This window comes from Oncorhynchus nerka, linkage group LG9b (genome assembly GCF_034236695.1).
Source record: "Oncorhynchus nerka isolate Pitt River linkage group LG9b, Oner_Uvic_2.0, whole genome shotgun sequence".
NCBI classification, from domain to species: domain Eukaryota; kingdom Metazoa; phylum Chordata; class Actinopteri; order Salmoniformes; family Salmonidae; genus Oncorhynchus; species Oncorhynchus nerka.
In genome coordinates, this window is record NC_088424.1 from 30,770,761 (window position 1) to 30,798,259 (window position 27,499).

At 44.1% G+C, this 27,499-nt stretch overlaps 2 protein-coding genes across 2 annotated transcripts in view; one reads left to right on the top strand and one right to left on the bottom strand.

Moving 5' to 3' along the window:
- Positions 1-6,236, top strand: part of LOC115114589 (CDK5 and ABL1 enzyme substrate 1-like) — a 35,650-nt gene extending 29,414 nt beyond the window's left edge. The window contains 4 exon segments of the mRNA XM_029642969.2: positions 921-1,027; positions 1,251-1,263; positions 1,265-1,456; positions 2,030-6,236. Of these exon segments, the coding sequence (XP_029498829.2) occupies positions 921-1,027; positions 1,251-1,263; positions 1,265-1,456; positions 2,030-2,170 (453 nt within the window). The 3' untranslated portion in view covers positions 2,171-6,236.
- Positions 6,237-9,717: 3,481 nt separating this feature from the next.
- Positions 9,718-27,499, bottom strand: part of npc1 (Niemann-Pick disease, type C1) — a 33,497-nt gene continuing 15,715 nt past the window's right edge. The window contains 11 exon segments of the mRNA XM_029642973.2: positions 9,718-11,629; positions 11,804-11,966; positions 12,530-12,643; positions 12,830-13,061; positions 17,482-17,667; positions 17,925-18,054; positions 18,174-18,289; positions 18,555-18,745; positions 18,866-18,955; positions 19,094-19,228; positions 26,101-26,228. Of these exon segments, the coding sequence (XP_029498833.2) occupies positions 11,547-11,629; positions 11,804-11,966; positions 12,530-12,643; positions 12,830-13,061; positions 17,482-17,667; positions 17,925-18,054; positions 18,174-18,289; positions 18,555-18,745; positions 18,866-18,955; positions 19,094-19,228; positions 26,101-26,228 (1,568 nt within the window). The 3' untranslated portion in view covers positions 9,718-11,546.

The window sequence follows — 27,499 nt, forward strand, 5'->3', positions numbered from 1 at the left end:
AGATCAAAAATATAATTACTTGACACATTGGAAAGAATTGACCAAAAAAAAGAGCAAACTAGAAAGCTATTTGGTCCCAAACAGAGAGTACACAGTGGCAGAATACCTGGCCCCCGAAGGCAGACCTGGCTCTCAAGAGAAGAGGGGCTATGTGCACACTGACCACAGAATGAGGTGGAAACTGAGCAGCACTTCCTAACCTCCTGCCAAATGTATAACCCTATTAGAGACACATATTTCCCTCAGATTACACAAACCCACAAAGAATGCAAAAACAAATCTAATTTTGATAAACTCCCATATCTATTGGGTGAAATACCACTGCAATCAAAGCAACAAGATTTGTGACCTGTTGCCACAAGAAAAGGGCAACCAGTGAAGAACCACCATTGTAAATACAACCCATATGTTTATTTATTTTCCCTTTTGTACTTTAACTATAGACATTTGAAATGTCTTTATTCTTTTGGAACATTTGTAAGTGTAATGTTTACTGTAATTTTTTTTTATTGCACCTTGGCAATGTCGACATATGATTCCCATGCCAATAAAGCCCCTTAAATGGAAATTGAGAGCGGAGAAAAATGACTCAAGTTGCGAAGTAAACTGTAAAAATGGACGTTACACACGGCGTATCACATTTAACAAACCAAAAACTCAAATACTGTTATAAAAGGTCAAGTAAAAATCCAAAACGATCTGTGCATCAAGACCAATATCATAAAAACTGTATACTGCCCAGCTCTAAATGGAACCCAACACTGAATATAAAGATCCCGCCACCTTCCATAGTGAGACTGATGCTGCTGTTTCCTCTTCCACATATGTATACAAAAACCTATAACACTTGCACAAATTCAATAACAGAGCCTAACACCAGTGCTGTCTGTCTAACACCAATACATTCATCTTCCTTTCAGACTACAGTCATAGAGTACGTCAAGCCTTCTGACCTCAAGAAGGACATGAATGAGACGTTCAAGGAGAAGTTCCCCCACATACGGCTGACCCTCAGCAAAATCAGGAGGTGGGGACGTCTAGTCCAAACAGATATTAGAGTATGATGTGGAAATGATCCGTTTGGTGCAGCAGTATTTAACCCCTTGTGGTTAATCGTATCAAAATTGGTTTACTGACAATGGCCACACTATGATACTTACTGGGTTCTTCTTTTTAGCTTTGACCTTTTAGCGTTTGTCTTATCTCCCTGCCTTCACCACCTTCAACCCCCCCCCCCCCCCCAACCCCAGTCTGAAGAGAGATCCGTAAATTGACCCAGGAAGAGTGTGGCTATGAGGAACCCACCGTAGCCATGGCCTTCGTCTACTTCGAGAAGCTGGTCCTCCAGGGGAAACTCAACAAGCAGAACCGCAAACTCTGCGCCGGTGCTTGCGTCCTGCTCGCTGCCAAGATTGGCGGAGACCTCAAGAAGCACGAGGTCAAGCAGCTCATAGACGTAAGTGTCATACTTTTGTCATCGTGCACTGGGCTTTGGCTCTGAGCAGCCTGGTGGAAACCATCAGTGCTTTCCTGTCACGCAGACAAACCGCGATCCTGCACGGATCATAGGATTGTTATATCGTATGAATTCATTACAAGTGTTTCCTGTAAAGCTGGAATCCTTAGTGGTGAAACTGCCATATCCGTTTGCGATATTACAACAACAAAGATATTACTTCAAACAACGAACACTTTTTTCCCCCCCATCCAAAAAAACAATGACAAATGCGTCTGGGGCGACCAGTGGCGGCTGTTTCACCTTTTGCGGATCCCAGCTTTAATGTTAAACTTTTGTAAAAATGTAATAAAAATATGATAGGATGGTAATATAATATTGATGTGGTTATTTGTCAAGCATTATAAATATCTGCGTGACAGGAAAGCACCACATGACAGATAGCAACGTGGCTAGCTCACGGATCGTAGACAAAAGTATTTGTCACTACATATTATTCACCTAATATATTAAGTAGTACAGTGGTTTAGTTACTACATCACCTCTCCTCTTCCTTTTTTCCCTAATTTGTAGAAACTGGAGGAGAGGTTTCGTGTGAACAGGAGAGAGCTGATAGCCTTTGAGTTCCCTGTGCTTGTAGCCCTGGAGTTCAACCTGTACCTGCCTGAGCACGAGGTCATGCCCCACTACAGACGCCTCGTCCAGACCTCCTAGCATTAGTGACCCGTCAGGAGGAGCACCTAGACCATGCCCTTCTGATCCAGGACCAGAATCTACACCACACCCTCTTCCCCACCCCACCACTGGGTGCCACGACCTTGTCTCCTCTCTGCAGCCTGGGGATCCATTATGGACTATGATGTGGGAGCTCCACTACACTCTACTGCAGGCCACATTCATATGTTCATTTTCAGATCAAGACTTGAAAGCAGCCAAAGTGACATGTATTTCCATACACATATTCTTACTTCAACATTTTTCTCAGACTTTTACTCCTACATTCGAGACTAGTTACATCTTCAAAATACTTACACTATCATTCAAAAGTTTGGGGTCACTTAGAAATGTCCCTGTTTCTAAAAGAGAAGGACATTTTTTGGTCCATTAAAATAACATCAAATTGATCAGAAAATGCAGTGTAGACATTGTTAATGTTGTAAATTACTATTGTAGCTAGAAATGACAGATTTTGTAAAATGGAATATTTACATAGGTGTACAAAAGGCCCATTATCAGCAACCATCCCTCCTGTGTTCCAATGGCACATTGTGTTAAAAGGCTAATTGATCATTAGAAAACCCTTTTGCAATTATGTTAGCACAGCTGAAAACTGTTGTTCTGATTAAAGAAGCAATACAACTGGCCTCCTTTAGACTAGTTGAGTATCTGGAGCATTAGCATTTGTGGGTTTGATTACAGGCTCAAAATGGCCAGAAACAAATAACTTTCTTCTGAAACTCGTCAGTCTATTCTTATTCTGAGAAATGAAGGCTATTCCATGTGAGAAATTGCCAAGAAACTGAAGATCTCATACAACGCTGTGTACTACTCCCTTCACAGAACAGCGCAAACTGGCTCTAACCAGAATAGAAAGAGGAATGGGAGGCCCCGGTGCACCACTGAGTAAGAGGACAAGTACATTAGAGTGTCTAGTTTGATAAACAGACGCCTCACAAGTCCTCAACTGGCAGCTTCATTAAATAGTACCCGCAAAACACATGTCTCAACGTCAACAGTGAAAAGGTGACTCCGGGATGCTGGCCTTCTAGGCAGAGTTGCAAAGAAAAAAACATATACTGGCCAATAAAAATAATAGATTAAGATGGGCAAAAGAACACAGATACTGGACAGAGGAAGATTGGAAAAAAAGTGTTATGGACAGACAAATCTAAGTTTGAGGTGTTCGGATCACAAAGAAGAACATTCGTGAGACGCAGACAAAATGAAAAGATGCTGGAGGAGTGCTTGACGCCATCTGTCAAGCAAGGTGGAGGCAATGTGATGGTCTGGGGGGGCTTTGGTGGTGGTAAAGTGGGAGATTTGTACAGGGTAAAAGGTATCTTGGGGAAGGAAGTCTATCACTCCATTTTGCAACGCCATGCCATACCCTGTGGACGGCGCTTAATTGGAGACAATTTCCTCCTACAACAGGACAATGACCCAAAGCACAGCTCCAAACTATGCAAGAACTATTTAGGGAAGAAGCAGTCAGCTGGTATTCTGTCTATAATGGAGTGGCCAACACAGTCACCGGATCTCAACCCTATTGAGCTGTTGTGTGAGCAGCTTGACTGTATGATATGTAAGAAGTGCCCATCAAGCCAATCTAACTTGTGGGAGGTGTTTCAGGAAGCATGGGGTGAAATCTCTTCAGATTACCTCAACAAATTGACAACTAGAAGCCAAAGGTCTGCAAGGCTGTAATTGCTGCAAATGGAGGATTCTTTGACGAAAGCTAAGTTTGAAGTACACAATTATTATTTCTAACCTTGTCAACATGTTATATTCATTTTGCAACTCATTTCATGTATGTTTTCATGGGAAACAAGGACATTTCTAAGTGACCCCAAACTTTAACGGTAGCGTATGAAAGGGAGAATCCTATCTTCCTCCACTTTGAAAAACAAACAAAAAAATATCAAGACTTTTTACATCCTCTGCTTTTTTCTTTGAGGTTTCATGTCATCTTTCTAGTTAAAGAGCATTGCAAGATGATTTCTTTTGTCAAAGCAAATTATTGCTTTGTGATTGTTACATTTGCACTAATCACATTTTTATTTTTAGATCCCATCTTTATTTTTTTGAGAGAGAGATGATTGATTTCATTGGTCCCTCGTTCCTATGTGGAACTTTGGCTTGTTTTGGTTGCCTTATGATCATCATAAGAATGAATTGCACTGCAGCTTTTGACAGGACTGTTATCAAAGTGAATGTGCTTTTTGAAAGACATTTTCCAGTCTCCTCACTAGAAGTATACTTTTGAATAATGCAGATATGGATGGATGTGATTTGAGAATGACTTGTGATGAAACAAACGGATTCTGATCAAGTTCAGTTGACTCAAACCACAAAAGGGCAAGTTGATGTAAATGGTTCCATTTATTTTCTCATCCATTTTCCCTTTTCTATTTTCTAGCCACCAATCCCACTATCAGCATGACAATTTATTTTAAAACAATTGGTAAAATACACAGATTTAATGGGATTTTATACTGTATAGTATTCAGTACATTTAAGTACTCTTCTTGTTTTCTACCTGTGGAGTGCTTGCTTTGGACATTCGGTGACTGACCTACTCTTATCAGTGTGTAGTCTCCTGTGCTCTATGTTAGAGTGAGTTATCAGTGCGTTTCTGGTGCTATACTGGAGTGGGTGGAAAGATATTGGAAGCAAGTCATGATGATGCCAATGACCAATGATACAGATTTGGTATTGAAGCTGAACTTCTTAATCACAATATCTGTCATGACCGGACCAAGTGTTTAAATGGCATTGTATCTGTCATGACCGGACCAAGTGTTTAAATGGCATGGTATCTGTCATGACCGGACCAAGTGTTTAAATGGCATGGTATCTGTCATGACCGGACCAAGTGTTTAAATGGCATTGTATCTGTCATGACCGGACCAAGTGTTTAAATGGCATTGTATCTGTCATGACCGGACCAAGTGTTTAAATGGCATGGTATCTGTCATGACCGGACCAAGTGTTTAAATGGCATGGTATCTGTCATGACCGGACCATGTGTTTAAATGGCATTGTATCTGTCATGACCGGACCAAGTGTTTAAATGGCATGGTATCTGTCATGACCGGACCAAGTGTTTAAATGGCATGGTGTCTGTCATGACCGGACCAAGTGTTTAAATGGCATGGTATCTGTCATGACCGGACCAAGTGTTTAAATGGCATGGTATCTGTCATGACCGGACCAAGTGTTTAAATGGCATGGTATCTGTCATGACCGGACCAAGTGTTTAAATGGCATGGTATCTGTCATGATCGCAATATTGTTGTGCCACCAATCTTTTATGACGAGTGGTTCAAGCTTGAAAGTCACCTTTGGAATGGTATGCTAATGGCATTGTTGTGACATCATAGCAGTGTTACCAAGAGTTTCTCTTATTTTACTATATCCAACTTTAGTCTTTTGAACACTTTTTCTTTGGTTTGAATGGACAAATCAAACAGGCCTTACAGAAACGAGCTTTATGCTACATGCACATATCCATGTCTGATCAGAAAGTTTAGGATGGTGAAAATCCTTTTGTCATGCACCTCAGCCACGCCCTAAGTGTAATGCTTATTAAATTGCCCTTTTCAAATGTGTGTAGCTGTAATTTTGACCTGTAATGTTGGGTATATATTCTCTCAATCTGAAATTGACTATATAAACTTTGATACAACAACGTAGGTTGATGCTGAACTATGTCACAGAGAAACATGGATACATTGTTCAAGTAAAAATAGACTGTGTGAATTGCCATGTGTTTGAATCAGGCCTATTGTATTCAGCACAGAAGGGTTGGATAAAACACGATTTATTTGACTTTAATCTGATTGCAGTGATTGAGTAATCAGAAAAGATGGATAGTGCTGAAATTGGGGTGAAATACATTTGGGAGAAGTTCTGATTCTATTTGTAAGCCCGAGAGGTTTTGCCATAGGATACCCACTTTTAGGCTTTTACAGAAAGCTGATGGTCAACAACATTCAAATACACGTGCGTATGTTTGTAAATATACTGCTTTGCTTGTTCAATAAAAACAAGATTCCTGAAATGTGAGTGGCTTCGCTTAATTTTGTGTTACTCTCTCCTGATGTTGCGGAATTGATTTACTGCCATAGCATGAGATATCTGGTTTCACACTTAATATTTGTTTGCAGAAAAACAATAGCATTTTTTACAATTCAACCATGCATGAAGCAGTGCATGTTTCTCATTATACAAATCCTAAACCCTTGAACGTGAGGTTTCGCCCCAATGTTAAAAAGCCTGTGACACATCAGCACTGTGATGTTGAGTCTGTCACCCAACCGGTTGTAATTTACCATGAATATTAAAGTATGTCTCACATATCCCTTTGCATAAGAGCATCAGAAACAACTCCAAGTCAGTGCAAGTTGAGAAGGCCAGCCAGTGCTAGTGAGTTGTGGCTCTCCTATATGGAGCTCAGGGAACATGTTGTGCCCGGCTATGGCTCTGATGCAATCTGAGAGGACAGTTTCTCAGGGAGAGGGAGGAAGGAAAATATAGCGAATGGGAGGGAACAAATGGGCTCTCCCAGTACCGTCTGACACACATCCAAGGTCAACAAGGCGGGTGGGCAGTCACGCCAGTCCCAGTCTTGTGCTACCATCAAAACAAACAGTTCCAGGCCTGGCCACGGCCACATGGCCTATACGGCTTAGCCCTCTTCATTGATACCCCTAATACCCCTCTCAGAGCCTCATAAAAGGACAATTGACTGCCCTTCCTGGGGTTGGCTCACACATCAGCCATCGCCATTGTACCAAATATGTGTTCCATCGTTTGGGGGGCAAGCCCCCTGGCCTAGTCTATTGCCCTTCCCGCTATTAAAATAACATTTGGCTGAAACGGCAGTTTGCCGCCCAGGCCTTTCCTCCCCCTTCTGATGCTGTGAGTGTTGCAGTGACTCAGGGCTTTTCACCCCAGGTCAGACCCTGGCCGCTGCTGGGCCCACCACCATTATGGCCTGGACATTTGTAAACAAGGAAGTGAATGGTGTGTATTCAGCGATGTGAAATGTTGCAGATAGAAATAGATATAGGGAATCATATCAATGTGAACGTTACAGACCCCAGACAGCACTGCAGGTGGACCTGTGTGTGAATCTGATCTCCACAGGCATTTCACTATACATCTGCTAAACACGTATGTGACCAATAACATTTGATTTGAGATGACTCTAGTCCCGCTGTTCCACGGTCTAGTTTGGCGTCAACTGAGCCCCGGATGTAACAGAAAACCAGTGACGCAAAACAACAGGGTATGAAATGTCTCTCTCACCTTACTTATTAATGTACCCTTTAAAGTGATTCAGCCCAAGTGATTCAGTCAAGTGGAAAACATGGCCGGAAATTGAACCCCAAGGAAAGTGTTGGCAGCAATTAAGGGCACTCAATGACTTATTAGGGGTACTTTGGAGAAAGCCAAGGTGTTGACAAGAAGTATGTGTATTTTCATGAACCAGCTTTGAGAGGTGTGGAGGTGTTGCAGAATTTGCTTTGGATTCCTGGTAGGCGACTAGCAAGAGATCGTCTTCTGTATGCCCTTATAATCATGTGGTGTGTGTTGCTTGACTACGTATTTTAGAAAGCATATGTCGTTGTGACAGTAAGGCGTCATGGCAACGCATGTAAAGCAAAGTGACCTCACATGGCGGCAGGAGCTGCCTGATAACGTGTCAATTTACAGTATGCCTTCTCTTAAAGTCGCCACTACAATCGCTACATTATTTCACATTAAATATTTCCACTGCGGCAAGAAAGGCAAAATGACTGGTGTTTTTCTTAATAACCTATTCAACTTGAATGTAATAATGTACCATGCCAGTATGGTTAGCCTTACTTTTTGTGCCAGTAGAATGTTTACATCACATGCTTTAGTTTAGTGGGCTGCTGCCATTTTAGCCCATATTTCTACCCTGCCTTTTATTAACCATTTTGTGCTGTTAAAAACAAAGTGGTGTAATATGGGTTGACTCTCTTTCCTTAGAATAATGACTCTTATTCCAAAGTGCATAATGTACATTGAGGTCAGCAAATCATATTTTATCTAGCGCTGGTGACCAATTAATGAGCTCATTCACTCATAAAACCATATTGATTATTTTATGTTTCGTTCAATGACGATATGATATGAGGCCTCAGAGGGGGAATGGATAGTTTTTCCAGGGATTGATAATCCATGGTCACAGTCATCCAGACCAGACAGACAGAGGCCACAGCCAGAACTCAGCCTGCCTGGCTCCCCACTACAAACTGAATGGATGAAAAATGCTGTACTTGAATATCTGCAAAATACAGCAACCTTGCACCTGATAGATAGTAAACTACAGTATAGTATGGTTGCCGTTCATAAATATTACCTTGATGTTTCACGGCTATATTCATATTCTAATTTTTATTTTGAATTTTACCCCTTTTTCTCCCCAATTGTTAGTAGCTACTATCTTGTCTCATCGCTACAACTCCCGCGCGGGCTCGGGAGCGATGGAAGGTTGAAAGTCATGCGTCCTCCTCCGATATTCTAATTTCTTAAGCTGATTGAGGGACTGATGCTATAAATAAGTAAAAGCATGGTGTAATGTACAGTATCTGGCATTCAATAATTCAGTGTCTCTATTCAAGTAAACAGTTTACATAAAATAATGCAAAACCTCATCTCTGCCATGTGATTTACAACCTGGAGAAAACCAGCTGCTGAAATGTCAGCAATGGTAAATCATCTGTAGATGACAGCCATATTCTTATTCATAAAACAGCAGTGTCTGGGTCAGGTGAGGGGTCCAGGGAGAGGTGAGCCACACCCCCCCCCCCCCCCCGTTCCACTCTCCTACATAGACTAATAATATATGTGTGTTCCCTCCGACCCTCTCCTGCCCCCCACAGCCCCAGCCAGGGGGAAATTAATATTTTAATCTCCGCCAGATTCAATGAACAGCCCAAACGATGAGAGAGAAAATGGATGAATAAATTATGAAGTGGCAGTCTGTATGACAAGGCTGTTAAGGCACTTGCCAAGTCAGGACAGAAAGGGAGTTGACACTGTTGCAAACCATCAGTCCTCGGTTTGGTAGCCGATTCCAGTTAGGATATTATGTTCAATGTGGGACATGGAAGTAGACACACTGTGGGTGAAGTTCGAAGTTCATATTGTTAGAAATGGTTCTTGGGTTTTAAAATACCGGACAAACATGAATCATCTTTAAAATACTCATGTCTCACAACCACAAGACAGAAAAAATATAAACGTGAGCCCTCAAATTGGCAGTAAATGTAAAGCATTGAAACTACCATGTTAGACCACATCCACCTGAAGTGAGGAAATACTGCATAACAACTGATGGAAAATAGGTCAACACCGTTAGTCGGGAGAGGCAGTTCCAGACACAGCAGACAGCTACTCTGATATCTGGCTCCACAATGTGGTCACTTTGTACACAACCATCAACCAGGCTGTTTCTTGTGAACATCTATTCTATTGTGTGAGGTTACTCAAATAAGGCACACATGAGATATTAGTAAGTGATTTATTCCCCCCCCCCCCAAATCAGAGAAATCTATAGTGGTGCATCTTTTCCACAACACCACTAGGAGGTTCTACTGCACATTACATTTAATCTGTCAAGATAGTTAAAAAATAGTCAAAATAGTTAAAAATTAAGATTTTCACTCAAGACTGGTTACAATATTACAACATTGTGCATCTCCTTTCCAGCACCAATGCACAACATTGTCAAAAAGCATGTCTGTCACAAACATTTAGAGCCACTAGTTGCCCTATAATAACCATTACGTTAATATCTAGGCTCAGCCTTACATTCTGAAGTACTACAGACACTGGACACTAACCTTAACTGTAAGCAAAAACGTCACTTCAAAATAGAGAGTCAGCCCAAGCTCACTACAATATCAACAAACAAAAAAAGAAAGAATAACTACTGTACTCCTTGGCCTAGAAAACCTCAGTACTTAGACTGACCTCTGGGCCCGTATTCACTGATCTAGAATCAGTTCTGCTTTTTCGATCATAATTAAATAGACAAGGGGACCCTGATCCGAGATCAGCACTCTTACTCTGAGTCGCTTTGTGAATACGGACCCCTGGCTATAGGAATACAGTGTCACACAATATTGTTATTATAACATGAATAAAATTACCTCAATCCAACTGGTAAAGTGTTCAGTAACTGTGGAACCATAGAAATATAATTACAGAATTATAGTTATTGTGTTTCTGTGTGGATTACCAACACATCCAAGGTACATTTTTTCTTTAAATATTTTTCATTATTAGTTACATTACAGTGTAAATCGGTACAGTATACATCAATGATTCGTCATATCAAATAGCTATCCTCAGAGAAGTCAACCTTTGCATATATCACTCTCTTTACACATAGTACTTAGCTAATCCCAATACAAAAAAACACTGGCTGGTTTCACAACTATTGATCCCCAAAAGAAACTAAAGGGTAGCATCGGTTTTATTATCCAAACTAGAAGGTTGTGGAAGTTGAAGTTTCTCCTAATGTCACACTGTGTTGAGAGAGAAAACAGTATACATCATCGTATTGCTGTTGATTTAGGGGGGTATTCTAGGTTAGTGAAATGAGTTGTGTTCATTTGGCACCAAACAGAAGGGAGAAAAACAGGGAGGGACTACCTGGGCCCACAAAGCATCTTCAGAGTAGGAATAGTGATCATTTTGACACTGCTGCTACTCGCTGTTTATTATCTATGCAGTCACTTTAACCCTCCTACATGTACAAATGACCTCGACTAACCTGTACACTGACTCGGTAGCGGTACCCCCTCAGTATTGTTATTTTGGTGTGTTTTTACTTGAGTTTATTTAGTCAATATTTTCTTAACACTGCATTGTTGGTGAAGGGCTTGTAAGTCAGTGCTTCATGGTAAGGTCTACTACACCTGTTGTATTCGGAGCATGTGACTAGGACCAGTTCCCACCTGTCAACGTAATCCTATTCAATGTGATCTAAAAGGCTAAACTGATCCTAAATCAGTACTGCTACTCTGAGATGCTTTGTGAATACAGGCCCTGGACTTCAGTTGCAAAACATTTGCCACTGTGTGCACTATTGCATAACACCCAGAATTGCCCTTGAGAATTAAATTGGCGAAAAGAAGCATTTGAGAAGGCCTCTGACAGACACAGCACACTGTTATTCCTGAGTTGCATCCCTGCGATATGCTGCGTAGTGAATGGTTGATGAGTGTGTCAATAATCATAGAAACAGCTGCTCCTGTCGCACTGAGTCACCCCACACAGTCTCTCCCAGACCAGACAGACTGGTTAGTTGGTTCATACCATTGTCCTGTCTCTAGAAGTTGAGGAGGCGTTCCCTTTCTGTGCCGGCGTAGCGTTTGTTGGCTGCAAACACCTTGGCCTTGTTCACCGAAGGACCTGAAGCGAGAGACAGATGGTGTCATTTTATCAAAGGCATAATCGTTAAGGACTTTTGGGAGGCACAACATACTCCGGTGTTAAGCAAACCTTCATTTCAAGGCACACTTCCTTTTGTTGATAGAGGGGAATTATATGTGAGGTGAAAGGCCACACAAACCACAGCATGCGTACCTGCATAGCTGAGCAGCACAGGGAGGAAGATGAGTCCGTGCGTGGCCCCCAGCAGCACCATGGCCAGGTACATGCGGAAGTAGAAGATCTGGAAGATCTGGGACTTGGACAGAGCCAGGATCAGGATGCCTCCAAACTTAGTCAAAGTGATGCCACTGAACACCTGGGAGAAGAGGAGCAATGGTTTAGTTATATTCTGCTGGTCAGCATTCCCTCCTGTCAATAATGAGTAAAATAACCAGTTTCTAAAAACCTGAGTAAAACAAGGAAGTAATTTCTACTTTTCTAGATATTCCATTCATGCCAAGAATTCAATTTTACTCCACAGTTCATTTTGCAATACTATTTTTGCATGTCAGATATACTGCTATTTCAGAATTATTGGGCAAAGGATGAACTAAATGCTTTTCTTAAAAAGAATATTCAGACAGTGTGACATTTCTATGGACAGAATACAGCGTTCCAGTCTGTGGTGAACTACAAAAGTAGAGCTGAGGTGTATTCATTAGTCCTATTCCGTTGCAAAACATTTTGTCTGGTGCAAACTGTCTTGCAACCTAAACACTTTGCCGTTTACTCCAGATACCACACGGAAGCAAACAGAACACAACATGGAGGGACCTACCGGAATTTGTCCTATCAAAACAATCGTTTAAGTTGCAAACCGTTTTACAGACAAAACATTTTGCAATGGAATCCAACTAATGAATAAACCCCTGTACTTACTGAGCTGCCCATGTGGGCCAGAGCCTCCTCAGCCCTCTCCACTCTGGTACTCTTCATACTGATGGAGAAGGCCCTCACTATGTGACTGCAGAACTCCACAGAGATACCACAGCTCTGCAACACACACAAACAATTAATAGACTGGGAATACTGGGCTGTGTCCACAACAAAGAGTTCTCTGCATCCTCTTGGTGTCAAAATGTGGCAATAAAAAATAACTACCAAAACAACTGAAATATGCCAAGTTACAGGAAGACATGATGTTAAAACCAGCTGCTATCAGCCTGTTTCTTCACTCACCATGACAAGGTTGACGAGGGACACAGCATTGAGGCTGATGTCCCAGAGCCACATGACCCCGAACATGTTGACCAGGATCATGGCGATGGTGATGCTGACCAGCACTCCTGACCACAGCTCAAAGCCCAGCAGCACCGTGGTAACCACAAAAATGGCCGCCAGCGACACGCCCAGCTGGAAGACCGTGTCGTAGGCTATGGTCAGGTACTGCTCATAGAACACGTAGAACACACTGGAGGGAAAACAACGGTTACACTTGAAGACTAAACGAATTCAACATGACTGTATTACAGGATGTAGAAAGCTACATGTTGTGAAGTGTGTATTTAAAAATAACAACATTCATTGCCCTAGTTGTGGCCACTCACGACACTAAACAAATATTTGACAAAGAAGCATAAAACAGGGCATTTGACTGGCCAGAATACATAGATTTCACCTTTCAGACTGGTCTTTCAAATCAAATCAAATTATATTAGTCACATGCGCCGAATACAACAGGTGTAGATCTTACAGTGAAATGCTTACTTATGAGCCCCTAATCAACAGTGCAGTTAAAAAATAATAAGAATAACAAATAAAAGTAACAAGTAATTAAAGAGCAGTAGTAAAATAACAACAGCGAGACTATATACAGAGGGGAACCGGTACAGAGTCAATGTGCGGGAGCACCGGTTAGTTGAGGTTATATGTACATGTAGGTAGAGTTAAAGTGACTATGCATAGATGCCAACAACAGAGACTAGCAGCGGTGTAAAAGAGGGGGGGGGAAATGCAAATAGTCAGGGTAGCCACTTCATTAGCTGTTCTGGAGTCTTATGGCTCGGGGGTAGACGCTGTTTAGAAACCTCTTGGACCTAGACTTGGCACTTCGGTACCGCTTGCCATGCGGTAGCAGAGAGAACCGTCTATGACCTAGGGTGGATGGAGTCCGACAATTTTTAGGACCTTCCTCTGACACCACCTGGTATAGAGGTCCTGGATGGCAGGAAGCTTGGCCCCAGAGATGTACTGGGCCGTTCGCACTACCCTCTGTAGTGCCTTGCTGTTGGAGGCCAAACAGTTGCCATACCAGGCAGTGATGCAACCAGTCAGGATGCTCTCGATGTTGAAGCTGTAGAACCTTTTGAGAAATCGGAGGACCCATGTCAAATCTTTTCAGTCTCCTGAGGGGAAATAGGTTTTGTCGTGCCCTCTTCACGACGGTCTTAGTGTGCTTGGACCATGTTCGTTTGTTGATGATGTGGACACCAAGGAACTTGAAGCTCTCAACCTGCTCCACTGCAGCCCCGTCGATGAGAATGGGGGCTTGCTCGGTCCTCCTTTTCCTGTCCCCAATCACCTCCTTTGTCTTGATCACGTTGAGGGAGAGGTTGTTGTCCTGGCACCACACGGCCAGGTCTCTGACCTCCTCCCTATAGGCCGTCTCATCTTTGTCAGTAAGCAGGCCTACCACTGTTGTGTCATCGGCAAACTTAATGGTGTTAGAGTCATGCCTAGCCATGAAGTCATGAGTGAACAGGGAGTACAGGAGGGGACTGAGCACACACCCCTGAGGGGCTCCTGTGTTGAGGATCAGCGTGGCAGATGTGTTGTTACCTACCCTTACCACCTGGGGGCAGCCCATCAGGAAGTCCAGGATCCAGTTGCAGAGGGAGGTGTTTAGTCCCAAGGTCCTTAGCTCATTAATGAGCTGAGGGCACTATGGTGTTGAACGCTGAGCTGTAGTCAATGAATGACATTCTCACAGGTGTTCCTTTTGTCCAGGTGGGAAAGGGCAGTGTGGAATGCAATAGAGATTGCATCCATCTGTGGATCTGTTGGGGCGGTGTGCAAATTGGAGTGGGTCAAGGGATTCTGGGATAATGGTGTTGACGTGAGCCATGACCAGCCTTTCAAAGCACTTCATGGCTACAGATATGGGTGCTACGGGTCGGTAGTCCTTTAGGCAGGTTACCTTAGTGTTCTAGGGCACAGGCACTATGGTGTCTGCTTAAAACATGTTGGTATTACAGACTCGGACAGGGAGAGGTTGAAAATGTCGGTAAAGATACTTGCCAGTTGGTCAGCGCATGCTCACAGTACACGTCCTGGTAATCCGTCTGGCCCTGCGGCCTTGTGAATGTTGACCTGTTTAAAGGTCTTACTCACGTTGGCTGCGAAGAGCGTGATCACACATTCTTCCAGAACAGCTGGTGCTCTCATGCATGTTTCAGTGTTATTTGCCTCAAAGCATAGAAGTAGTTTAGCTTGTCTGGTATGCTCGTGTCACTGGGCAGCTCTAAGCTGTGCTTCACATTGTAGTCTGTAATGGTTTGCAAGCCCTGCCACATCCGATGAACATCAGAGCTGGTGTATTAGGATTCGATCTTAGTCCTGTATTGACGCTTTGCCTGTTTGATGGTTCGTCGGAGGGCATAGCGGGATTTCTTATAAGCTTCCGGGTTAGAGTCCCGCTCCTTGAAAGCGGCAGCTCTAGCCTTTAGCTCAGTGAGGATGCTGCCTATAATCCATGGCTTCTGGTTGGGGTATGTACGTACAGGTCACTGTGGGGACGATGTCATGCACTTATTGATGAAGCCAATGACTGAAGTGGTGTACTCCACAATGCCATCGGAGGAATCCCGGAACATATTCCAGTCTGTGCTAGCAAAACAGTCCTGTAGTTTAGCATCTGCTTCATCTGACCACTTTTTTATTGATGTAGTCACTGGTGCTTCCTGCCTTTTTGCTTGTAAGCAGGTATCAGGAGGATAGAATTATGGTCAGATTTGCCAAATGGAGGGCGAAGGAGAGCTTCTCTGTGTGTGGGGTAAAGGTAGTCTAAAGTTTTTTCCCCTCTGGTTATACATTTAACATGCTGATAGAAATTTGGTAAAACGGATTGAAGTTTTCCTGCATTAAAGTCCCCGGTTACTAGGAGTGCCGCCTCTGGGTCAGCATTTTCTTTTTTGTTTATGGCGGAAAACAGCTCATTCAATGCTGTCTTAGTGCCAGCCTCAGTCTGTCGTGGAATGTAACCAGCTACGAAGAATACAGATGAAAACTCTAGGTCGATGCTGTGTTTAAATGCACTATACGGGTGGCGCAGTGGTCTAGGGCACCGCATAGCAGCGCTAGCTGTGCAACCAGAGACTCTGGGTTCTCGCCCAGGCTCTGTCGCAGCCGGCCGCGACCGGGAGGTCCGTGGGGCGATGCACAATTGGCCTAGCGTCGTCCGGGCTAGGGAGGGTTTGGCCGGTAGGGATATCCTTGTCTCATCGCGCACCAGCGACTCCTGTGGCGGGCCGGGCGCAGTGCGCGCTAAAAATAAAATGCACTATACAACCTCTCTCTAACCCTTAAAACAGGAAGTGTAGTAAATATAAACAGGAGTGGCCATAAAACTTAGATGTCAAGGTCAAACAAGAGAAAAACTGTGTTACAATGGCAGCCATAACAACATGTTAGTAGTTATCCAAGTCTGACTAACTTCACCTTTTATGGTTATTTTAAGGAACCCTGGACTTTGAGTCCTAAGAGACCACAAAATGTAACAGCTTTCAGAGCCGGTTCATTTAGCAAGATAAATCAAGAACTCAGAAACAGTGAGCATCTATCCCACTAGTGACAATAGTTTCTCCTCATGCGAGAACATTTTAGCAGGTTAGAGTTTTTCATCATGAATCTTGTTCTGGTGGCAGCTCTGCAGAGTGATCACTAGCTAGCACAGCCACAAAGTCGTTCAATCTGATTTTAAACTTAACCAAACTGCTGACCCTTGACTCTCAGTTCTATTACATTACACATAAAACTAACTGGAAGAAAGCGTTTTCTGTACGGTGGAGTTATGTTAGGTCTAAACATTAACACGGACCGCTTGCGGTACAGGGACCTTATCATTCATAGCTGCGAGAAATAATAATCATTTAAAAAAGGTTAATTAATACACCATTGTAGGGTTCCCAACTGGCCATATCTCCATGTTACAGCATTTGTTTACGGAAGACAGATGGAAGAGAGGCAACAACCTGTGCTAATTATCTATTTAGTGTGCTCCGAACAACTGTGTGGAAGCATAACTGGGAAAGAAGTGTAGCTTGGAGGCTCCACAGCTGTATGGATCTGTAACTGTATCTTTTTATTAGATTTTCTCTCGCTGATGAAAGGGCCATATGTTTCAAAAGCCGTATCGCAAGCGCTGATTACTGACGTTTCTAAACATAACACAGGGACGAGATTGTAGTTCACATGAGCCAATCGTGACTGAAGCGGAGGGCTGAAACTGTAGGGAGAAGGCAGAATGCCACCTAGAGTTTGAGAGCTATGCTAACCCTAACCTTAAATTAAGACCAAAATACAAATGTTTGTTTTTATGAATTGTTACAATATAGCCAACTTTTGACTTCACAGCTGGTTTACCTAAGGATAAATCACCCAGTTCTGCCTCCAGGACAAGACTCATGACAATAAAAGGACAATTATTGTCAACCTGCAAGATTTTACCAGTGACTTTTATAGCAACAGGTAAGCCAGTGATACTGACCCTTTGCAGGAAAAGCCTCACCCTTTTAAGTGAGGGTGATATGGAAACAACACTGGAGCAGATAATAACTCCTATTTGAGTGAGATAACAGGAATCCTTAACTAACATAGGAGTTAGCCTAGTTTACCTGTAGGGGAAGACTTTGTGTCCCATGGCGGTTGTGATGTTGTCAGCCAGCACACGGGCCATCTTCATGGCATCTATAAAGTCAGGTGAGTCCTTGAGGATGGTGTGGTAGGTCATGAAGTAGGTGGCCCCCACAGACGTGGCGTTCCCTTTTAGAACCACCGCTGAACTGTAGGCCGCATGACCACTACAGGACCACAAAGACCAAGTTAGAGACAGAAAGAGTAATTCAGTTAAAAGGAATTTCAATTCCCTTAAACTGAATGATTCATTTGGAAATGTAAGCGTTCATAGACAATTCTATCAGAGCTGTTGTGAAAAGCAAAAGTGAAAAGTAAAGATTCAGACGAGTGGTTTACCATCAACTCAAACCCCACATCCAATACTTCTCAACACACAATCCTTTATGAGCCATACCTGGATTGCCAGAGACACAATAATTACCCTTTCCCACACTTGACGTTAGGGTTGTCTGACAGGAACATGGGGAGGAAGTTCATGAAGTCCTGTTCCGTAGGCCTCAGCTTCCCACTGGGGGTCATGGGGCGGCAATGCACACACGACGTGTTCACCACTGATGAGAGTAGACAAATAGGTACTTCAATACAATATTTTTATAACATCAAATTACAAAGAAAATTGCAGAATGCCCCAGAAGAGTTGTAATATCTTCAGTGTGTGTGTGTGTGTTACCTGAGGCATTGCAGAAGGCCCCAGAAGAGTTGTAATATCTACAACAGGTGGACTGAGGCTTGACCCAGTCAAAGTAATCATCCAGCCACGACGACGGGTTGAATCCTATAGTGGTGCTGGGGGACAATAACATGGAGAGTATTTGATCCTTTTCTATTGGAAGATATTCAAGAAAGTCTCATAATTCCTTCAAACAAGAAGGTTATTTGTCAATGAGTTCACTGCTATAACAGCAGCTAAACCCAGAGTTCTAGTCACCCTGTTTGAGCTAGACTGACTTCACAGCATAATACTGATGTCAACATGCAGTCCAAAGGTTGTTGTTGCTTCACTCACTAGTTGCTGTAAGGGAGGCGGTGTGTGAGTGTGTGTGTCACTCACTAGTTGCTAATGAGAGATGCTGTGTAGACCTGTTGGATCAGAGAGTTATTGTTGCAGCCCACCCCTCCACACACAGAGTTCTGGCCCTCCAGACTCAGGTAGTCATGGCCATCCTCCACCACGAAGTAGACTGGAGGACCCGTGTGGAGGTACGTACTCAGGTTCTTAAAGTAGTCCAGCACGTACGAGTCCTATAGGATGGGAGATTCAATAGAGAGATGTCCAGCATGAGCCAATGTATCAAAACTAAGAGCACAACACCAAATGTCATTAGCCCACTGAGTGGGCCTGGTGGGGTTAGACATACTTACATCAGGCATGGAGAGCTTCTGGTCCAGTCCAATCTCTACCTTATTGGTGACAGCAATACTGAAGGACAGCAGCCCCACAAACACAGCCACCTGTCCAAGAAGAGGAGACATTAAAGACGCACTATGTTTACATCAATTGTTGGCTTAAATGCTGGCTCTATTGTACATTTACATTCAAATCTGAGTACCAGCACTCGTTGTGGATGAAGAGGGCGTAGATCTACTCACCACTATGGGTCTGACCCACTCCTTGAGGATGAAGGGGGCGTAGATATTCTTGAAGAAGCGGAACAGGAAGCCATCAGTCTTCCCCTCCTTCCCCTCTGGCAGCGTCACACAGCACATAATGTCCAGACGATTCTCCTGGCAACATAACACAACATGTTCATTCTTGAAGCACAAGAGAATGATACAAGTTATTGCGTTAACGCTAGTCAACAATGGCTCCAAAAATGACCTTCAATTTCCTTCAAACTGCACACAGAAACTTAAATTACATTAATGAGTTTCTCAACCATTTGAAAGCATGTGAATGCATCCAACTGGTATTTATAACTTCACAACTGGTAAATTCCAACCTCCCACGTGGTTACGAATGCAGGAGAAGGCCCCAAGGACCCAATTAGTAAAACAGGTATTGAGAATTTACTTCCATATTAGACTCCAGTGTCTCGATCTGAAAGAGCTGAAAAATCTGGATCCCTACAAATCAGCTGGACTAGACAATCTCGACCCTCTTCCTAAAATGATCCTCCGCCATTGTCGCAACCCTTATTACTAGTCTGTTCAACCTCTCTCGTATCGTCTCAGATTCCTAAAGATTGGAAAGCGTCCACAAAAATGCAAATTAATTACTTAAAAATCATACAATGTGATTTTCTGGATTTTTGTTTTAGATTCCGTCTCTCACAGTTGAAGTGTACCTATGATAAAAATTACAGACCTCTACATGCTTTGTAAGTAGGAAAACCTGCAAAATCGGCAGTGTATCAAATACTTGTTCTCACCACTGTATATCACTTGTGTAAATTACTAAATTATAATTACTTCGCAACTATTGGCCTATTTATTGCCTTACTTCATTTGCACACACTGTATATAGATTTTTCTATTATGTTATTGAGTGTACGTTTGTTTATCCCATGTGTAACTAACTGTGTTGTTGCTTTTGTCGCACTGTTTTGCTTTATCTTGGCCAGGTCGCAGTTGTAAATGAGAACTTGTTCTCAACTGGCCTACCTGGTTAAATAAAGGTGAAATCAAATAAAATTACAAATTAAAAAGTGACATCAGTGCACTGCTCATTTGAAGTAGGCTGTGATGTTCATGCTTAGCTGGACCCGAATTGACTTCCGGGTTGGAGCGAGCGGTCGCATCCGCGCTTCGGTCTGCAGGTTGTATAACTTTTCATTACATTTCATTATAGTACAACGGTTTGATTTGTCTAATCTTAGCAATTTCTTCTTAGCTAGCTACATAGCAGTCTTTGTATCAAAGATAATTGCGTAATTATCGTATTTCGTCGTCCTCCTATCTGCCCAGCAGCTAGCCAGCTAGCAAACGTTCACCGTCTACCGTAGCACTGTAGTAACTATCACACTCAACTGAACGACTTGATTAGTGTAGTGTTAGCTAGCTACATAGTTGTCTTTGCTGTCTTCGTATCCAAGATAATTGTGTAGTTTAGAGTGTGTAGTCTTAGAGCGATTATCTTAATTTACCGAGGTTAGCTAGCCAGCTATTTGTCGTCCTTAACGTAGGAGTCACTCCTAGCTAGCCAACAGCTAGCCAACGTCTACTGAATAGAACTTTCGCAATCCGGTCGCATTCCGCTTCGCTCCACAGGTAGTATCACATTTTCATTTCATTTCATTACAGTCCCAACGGTGTGATTTGTTTGATCGTAGCTAGCTACATAGCTAGCTACATAGCCGTCTTTGTTTCAAAGATAATTGTGTAGTCTAGAGCGATTTTCTAGGTTAGCTAGCCAGCTATTGTCGTTCTTTTAACGCAACGTAACGTAATCAACACTGCTAGCTAGCCAGCTAGCCCCCGAATAGCAGCATTGTAGAAACTTTACACTCAACGGAACGACTTGATTAGTGTAGTGTCAACAACGCAGCCACTGCCAGCTAGCCTACAAAGTCAACAACGCAGCCACTGCCAGCTAGCCTACCTCAGCAGTACTGTATCATTTTAATCATTTTAGTCAATTAGATTCTTGCTACGTAAGCTTAACTTTCTGAACATTCGAGACGTGTATTCCACTTGTCATTCCACTTGTCATCTCCTTTGCATTAGCGTAGCCTCTTCTCTAGCCTGTCAACTATGTGTCTGTCTATCCCTGTTCTCTCCTCTCTGCACAGACCATACAAATGCTCCACACCGCGTGGCCGCGGCCACCCTAATCTGGTGGTCCCAGCGCGCACAACCCACGTGGAGTTCCAGGTCTCCGGTAGCCTCTGGAACTGCCGATCTGCGGCCAACAAGGCAGAGTTCATCTCAGCCTATGCCTCCCTCCAGTCCCTCGACTTCTTGGCACTGACGGAAACATGGATCACCACAGACAACACCGCTACTCCTACTGCTCTCTCTTCGTCCGCCCACGTGTTCTCGCACACCCGAGAGCTTCTGGTCAGCGGGGTGGTGGCACCGGGATCCTCATCTCTCCCAAGTGGTCATTCTCTCTTTCTCCCCTTACCCATCTGTCTATCGCCTCCTTTGAATTCCATGCTGTCACAGTTACCAGCCCTTTCAAGCTTAACATCCTTATCATTTATCGCCCTCCAGGTTCCCTCGGAGAGTTCATCAATGAGCTTGATGCCTTGATGAGCTCCTTTCCTGAGGACGGCTCACCTCTCACAGTTCTGGGCGACTTTAACCTCCCCACGTCTACCTTTGACTCATTCCTCTCTGCCTCCTTCTTTCCACTCCTCTCCTCTTTTGACCTCACCCTCTCACCTTCCCCCCTACTCACAAGGCAGGCAATACGCTCGACCTCATCTTTACTAGATGCTGTTCTTCCACTAACCTCATTGCAACTCCCCTCCAAGTCTCCGACCACTACCTTGTATCCTTTTCCCTCTCGCTCTCATCCAACACTTCCCACACTGCCCCTACTCGGATGGTATCGCGCCGTCCCAACCTTCGCTCTCTCTCCCCCGCTACTCTCTCCTCTTCCATCCTATCATCTCTTCCCTCTGCTCAAACCTTCTCCAACCTATCTCCTGATTCTGCCTTCTCAACCCTCCTCTCCTCCCTTTCTGCATCCTTTGACTCTCTATGTCCCCTATCCTCCAGGCCGGCTCGGTCCTCCCCTCCCGCTCCGTGGCTCGACGACTCATTGCGAGCTCACAGAACAGGGCTCCGGGCAGCCGAGCGGAAATGGAGGAAAACTCGCCTCCCTGCGGACCTGGCATCCTTTCACTCCCTCCTCTCTACATTTTCCTCCTCTGTCTCTGCTGCTAAAGCCACTTTCTACCACTCTAAATTCCAAGCATCTGCCTCTAACCCTAGGAAGCTCTTTGCCACCTTCTCCTCCCTCCTGAATCCTCCCCCCTCCCTCTCTGCAGATGACTTCGCCAACCATTTTGAAAAGAAGGTCGACGACATCCGATCCTCGTTTGCTAAGTCAAACGACACCGCTGGTTCTGCTCACACTGCCCTACCCTGTGCTCTGACCTCTTTCTCCCCTCTCTCTCCAGATGACATCTTGCGTCTTGTGATGGCCGGCCGCCCAACAACCTGCCCGCTTGACCCTATCCCCTCCTCTCTTCTCCAGACCATTTCCGGTGACCTTCTCCCTTACCTCACCTCGCTCATCAACTCATCCCTGACCGCTGGCTACGTCCCTCCCGTCTTCAAGAGAGCGAGAGTTGCACCCCTTCTGAAAAAACCTACACTCGATCCCTCCGATGTCAACAACTACAGACCAGTATCCCTTCTTTCTTTTCTCTCCAAAACTCTTGAACGTGCCGTCCTTGGCCAGCTCTCCCGCTATCTCTCTCAGAATGACCTTCTTGATCCAAATCAGTCAGGTTTCAAGACTAGTCATTCAACTGAGACTGCTCTTCTCTGTATCACGGAGGCACTCCGCACTGCTAAAGCTAACTCTCTCTCCTCTGCTCTCATCCTTCTAGACCTATCGGCTGCCTTCGATACTGTGAACCATCAGATGCTCCTCTACACCCTCTCCGAGTTGGGCATCTCCGGCGCGGCCCACGCTTGGATTGCGTCCTACCTGACAGGTCACTCCTACCAGGTGGCGTGGCGAGAATCTGTCTCCTCACCACGCGCTCTCACCACTGGTGTCCCCCAGGGCTCTGTTCTAGGCCCTCTCCTATTCTCGCTATACACCAAGTCACTTGGCTCTGTCATAACCTCACATGGTCTCTCCTATCATTGCTATGCAGACGACACACAATTAATCTTCTCCTTTCCCCCCTCTGATGACCAGGTGGCGAATCGCATCTCTGCATGTCTGGCAGACATATCAGTGTGGATGACGGATCACCACCTCAAGCTGAACCTCGGCAAGACGGAGCTGCTCTTCCTCCCGGGGAAGGACTGCCCGTTCCATGATCTCGCCATCACGGTTGACAACTCCATCGTGTCCTCCTCCCAGAGCGCTAAGAACCTTGGCGTGATCCTGGACAACACCCTGTCGTTCTCAACTAACATCAAGGCGGTGGCCCGTTCCTGTAGGTTCATGCTCTACAACATCCGCAGAGTACGACCCTGCCTCACACAGGAAGCGGCGCAGGTCCTAATCCAGGCACTTGTCATCTCCCGTCTGGATTACTGCAACTCGCTGTTGGCTAGGCTCCCTGCCTGTGCCATTAAACCCCTACAACTCATCCAGAACGCCGCAGCCCGTCTGGTGTTCAACCTTCCCAAGTTCTCTCACGTCACCCCGCTCCTCCGCTCTCTCCACTGGCTTCCAGTTGAAGCTCGCATCCGCTACAAGACCATGGTGCTTGCCTACGGAGCTGTGAGGGGAACGGCACCTCAGTACCTCCAGGCTCTGATCAGGCCCTACACCCAAACAAGGGCACTGCGTTCATCCACCTCTGGCCTGCTCGCCTCCCTACCACTGAGGAAGTACAGTTCCCGCTCAGCCCAGTCAAAACTGTTTGCTGCTCTGGCCCCCCAATGGTGGAACAAACTCCCTCACGACGCCAGGACAGCGGAGTCAATCACCACCTTCCGGAGACACCTGAAACCCCACCTCTTTAAGGAATACCTAGGATAGGATAAAGTAATCCTTCTCACCTCCCCCCTTAAAAGATTTAGATGCACTATTGTAAAGTGGCTGTTCCACTGGATGTCATAAGGTGAAAGCACCAATTTGTAAGTCGCTCTGGATAAGAGCGTCTGCTAAATGACTTAAATGTAAATGTAATAATGAACCTGGGAGTTAGTGACAGAGAAACTGACAGATACTCTAGCAAGCCAACCCTACCCTAGTCCTGTGAGTCATCACCAGTCCTCTCAGAGGAACAGCAAATAGTGTGGAAGCATTTCTGGTTTTTAATCCCCAGCCAAACTCACCTCTTAGCACACCTTTTGCTTCTGAGTAACCCCAAACCCTCCTCACCAGGCCCTCCGTGTCCGGTCTGGAGCGTGAAGTCACAAGCTTTTAGCAAGGATAAAAGCCCTGGTCTGCCTATGTAAATTAAGATCGCCAGAACGGCTAAACAAAACTTGGAGATGGACATTTTGGGCTCTAAAATGTATTTATTATGATCATGTTTCATCCCCATAGTGAATTATTTGAAAGTTCACAGAGGATCACGTGCTGACACAGACCAATCACGGGCCGGCAGGCTACGAGGAGGCTCCCGCACTCATGCATGTGCACCTAAGGGTGTGTTTTGTGCTGTGCTTTTATCCTCTGTCTAGTTCAAACGTTATCACGTTTAGTCTGTCATCATGGGTAGTCTGTCATCACGGGTAGTGTAGTTGTATATACCTGTTATAATGTGTGATTTTATTGCTTTTTATCCTGCTGATTTTCTTGTGTATGTATGTAAAGTGACTTTGGATGTCGTGAAAAGCTCTTAAAATCAAACATATTATTATCCAGATGAGAGCAAAGTCAACAAGCCTGTTAAGTGGAGATGGAGGTGCTGACAGAGGATGACAGAGTGGAGAGCAGAGGATGACCGTATGACAGGGTTTACGTGCCTTTGAACAGGGTATGGTAGTAAGGGGCCAGGCGCACCAGTTTGAGTGTGTCAAGAACTACAACGCCATTGGCTTTTCAAGCTCAACAGTTTCCTGTGTGTATCAAGAATGGTCCACCACCCAAAGGACATCCAGCCAACTTGACACAACTATGGGAAGTATTGGAGTCAACATGGGCCAGCATCCCCGTCGAACGCTTTCGACACCTTGGAGAGTTCATGCCCCTAAATAATTTGGGCTGTTCTGAGGGCAAAAAGGGGGGTGTGCAACTCAATATTAGGAAGGTGTCCTTAATGTTTTGTCCACTCAGTGTACATCGTATGTCTGAGGTCATTCTTTATGATGACATAAGGATGCAGTTGCACAAATGATAAAGAAGTCTACAATCATATAAAAATACAGAATCAAGATAATGTATGTGTAGTCCACTCTTTTCTCATGGGGCAATCTAATCTAGCCTTACCGAGTTGGGATGGGTTGTTGTGATGGTAGCCCATTCACATTTAATTTCCTGGTGGAAGGCCCATGGCCACATGATACCTAGACTAGATAGGGTACTTATTAACTTTGAGTTTGATTTTACAATGCGAGTCACCATGCCGGCATGTTCTGTATTTAACTGTACTAATCGGCAATGGAAAGAGTAATTTTCCTTTTTTCCAATAAATCAACCGTAATTCTGATTATCATAGTTATTATTTGCTTTTTTGTTTTCCAATGTTAACCTAGCTAACTTTTAGGTAACGGTCAACTTTCAAATTAATCTTCGGACGCAAAGGTTTAACAGTAGGCGAGCATCAGGTTCATAAACATTAAAACTAGGTTGACTCTCTCAGGCAGGATGAAAATGACTACGTCGACCATGATCCTTTGCTAGTTACAGCCACTTTCACCATGATCCTTCGTGATTTTTTTGTGCCATTTAGACCTATTCAGCAACATGGCACGCTTCAAATTCAAATACCTCCGGCTTCATACGCCATTGGGAGTTTTCCATAGTCACGTCAGCACTATCACTATTTACTGGTTGTAATGTCCATGCGCCTCACCTCCTGCCTCTTGGCATCCAGGCCCAGCAGGCTGACGAAGCAGCTGATCTGTAGCAGAAAGTCAATGAACACAGCTAACCCAGCAAACAGGGAGAAGGTCCGCACCGCTGGCATAGTGGACAGGGCCCCTGGAGAAGAAAATAGTCGTTAACTCATTGACAGAGCTCCAGACTAAAGATTGTGGTTACAAAACATTTGCAGTCAATACTGAAATCCATAGAAAGGACTTAGTTGACATCTTCAATTATCTACATCTAGTGTGTTGAGACATACTACTTGGCTACATTATACAATATGTTTGATTGTTGTATAATAACTGTAATTTGATGGTTGCTTATATTTGTCCTATTTTAGACATGTACACGTGTATTAATACACGTGTGAATGGGAAATGTTTTTTGTTAATTTTTTTATATCCCAACTCTCCCTGAGAAACCCTCAGAGAGTGGCGTCAGAGCCAGGATCTGCCATTATCAACGGCGACCATGGAGCAATTAGGGTTTAAGTGCCTTGCTCAATGGCACATCAACAGATTTTGCACCTTGTCAGCTCAGGGATTCGAACTTTCGGTTACTGGCCCAACACACTAACACTAGGCTACCTGCCGTCCTTAGTATGCCAAGTAGTGTGTGTCAACACTGGAGGCGTTAAGTGATTGAAAGTTACAGGTAGGGCTGTAGCGGTCACAAATACAGTGGCATTATTTTATAGTAAGAACATAATTGAACAAAGACAAATAAAATCGAAAGGACATTTTCTCCAAACGACATGTAGGTATTCTGTGTTGAGCGATTAACAAAGAAACAGGTCCTCCTATATGCTTCATTTAGAGTTATTTATGGAACTTCAGTTGTGACACAAACGTTGGGTTACATGTTTTGATTTTTAATACAGTCTAAGGATGCATGATGCGACTAATGATGATTTGAAAAAAGTTGCATGAACTCTGCTTCGTTTTAAGTGCAGGCTGTACACATTTAATCAGTCTCTCATTCACAATTTAACAAGCACTTGATAAATGCCTCAAATTTCTCAGCGGAATCCCCTTTGTGTGGCCATAATGTCCCCTGACAAAAAGTCTAGGCCTTTTGCGGCCAGTGGCCGTTGTGTCCCTGGCCTGAACGTAATAACTCTAATTCCCTTCTCCCTGCGTGCTCCAAAGCACATCTCACTCACATGGCGTTCCGTCATGTGATCGATCGGGTCTTTCTCACAGGCTACAAGTGAAGACAGACACATGCAGACACTTGCGTCCTTATCCAATTCTGAGGCACATATTGAAGACATTGGAAGAACTGTCACATTTACTTTTTGTCAGCCAACAAGATGAGTAGGCCTAACGAACAGAAAATGTACTAGCCTATGTCAATCTACTATCCCTCATAGCACAAAAGTTGAC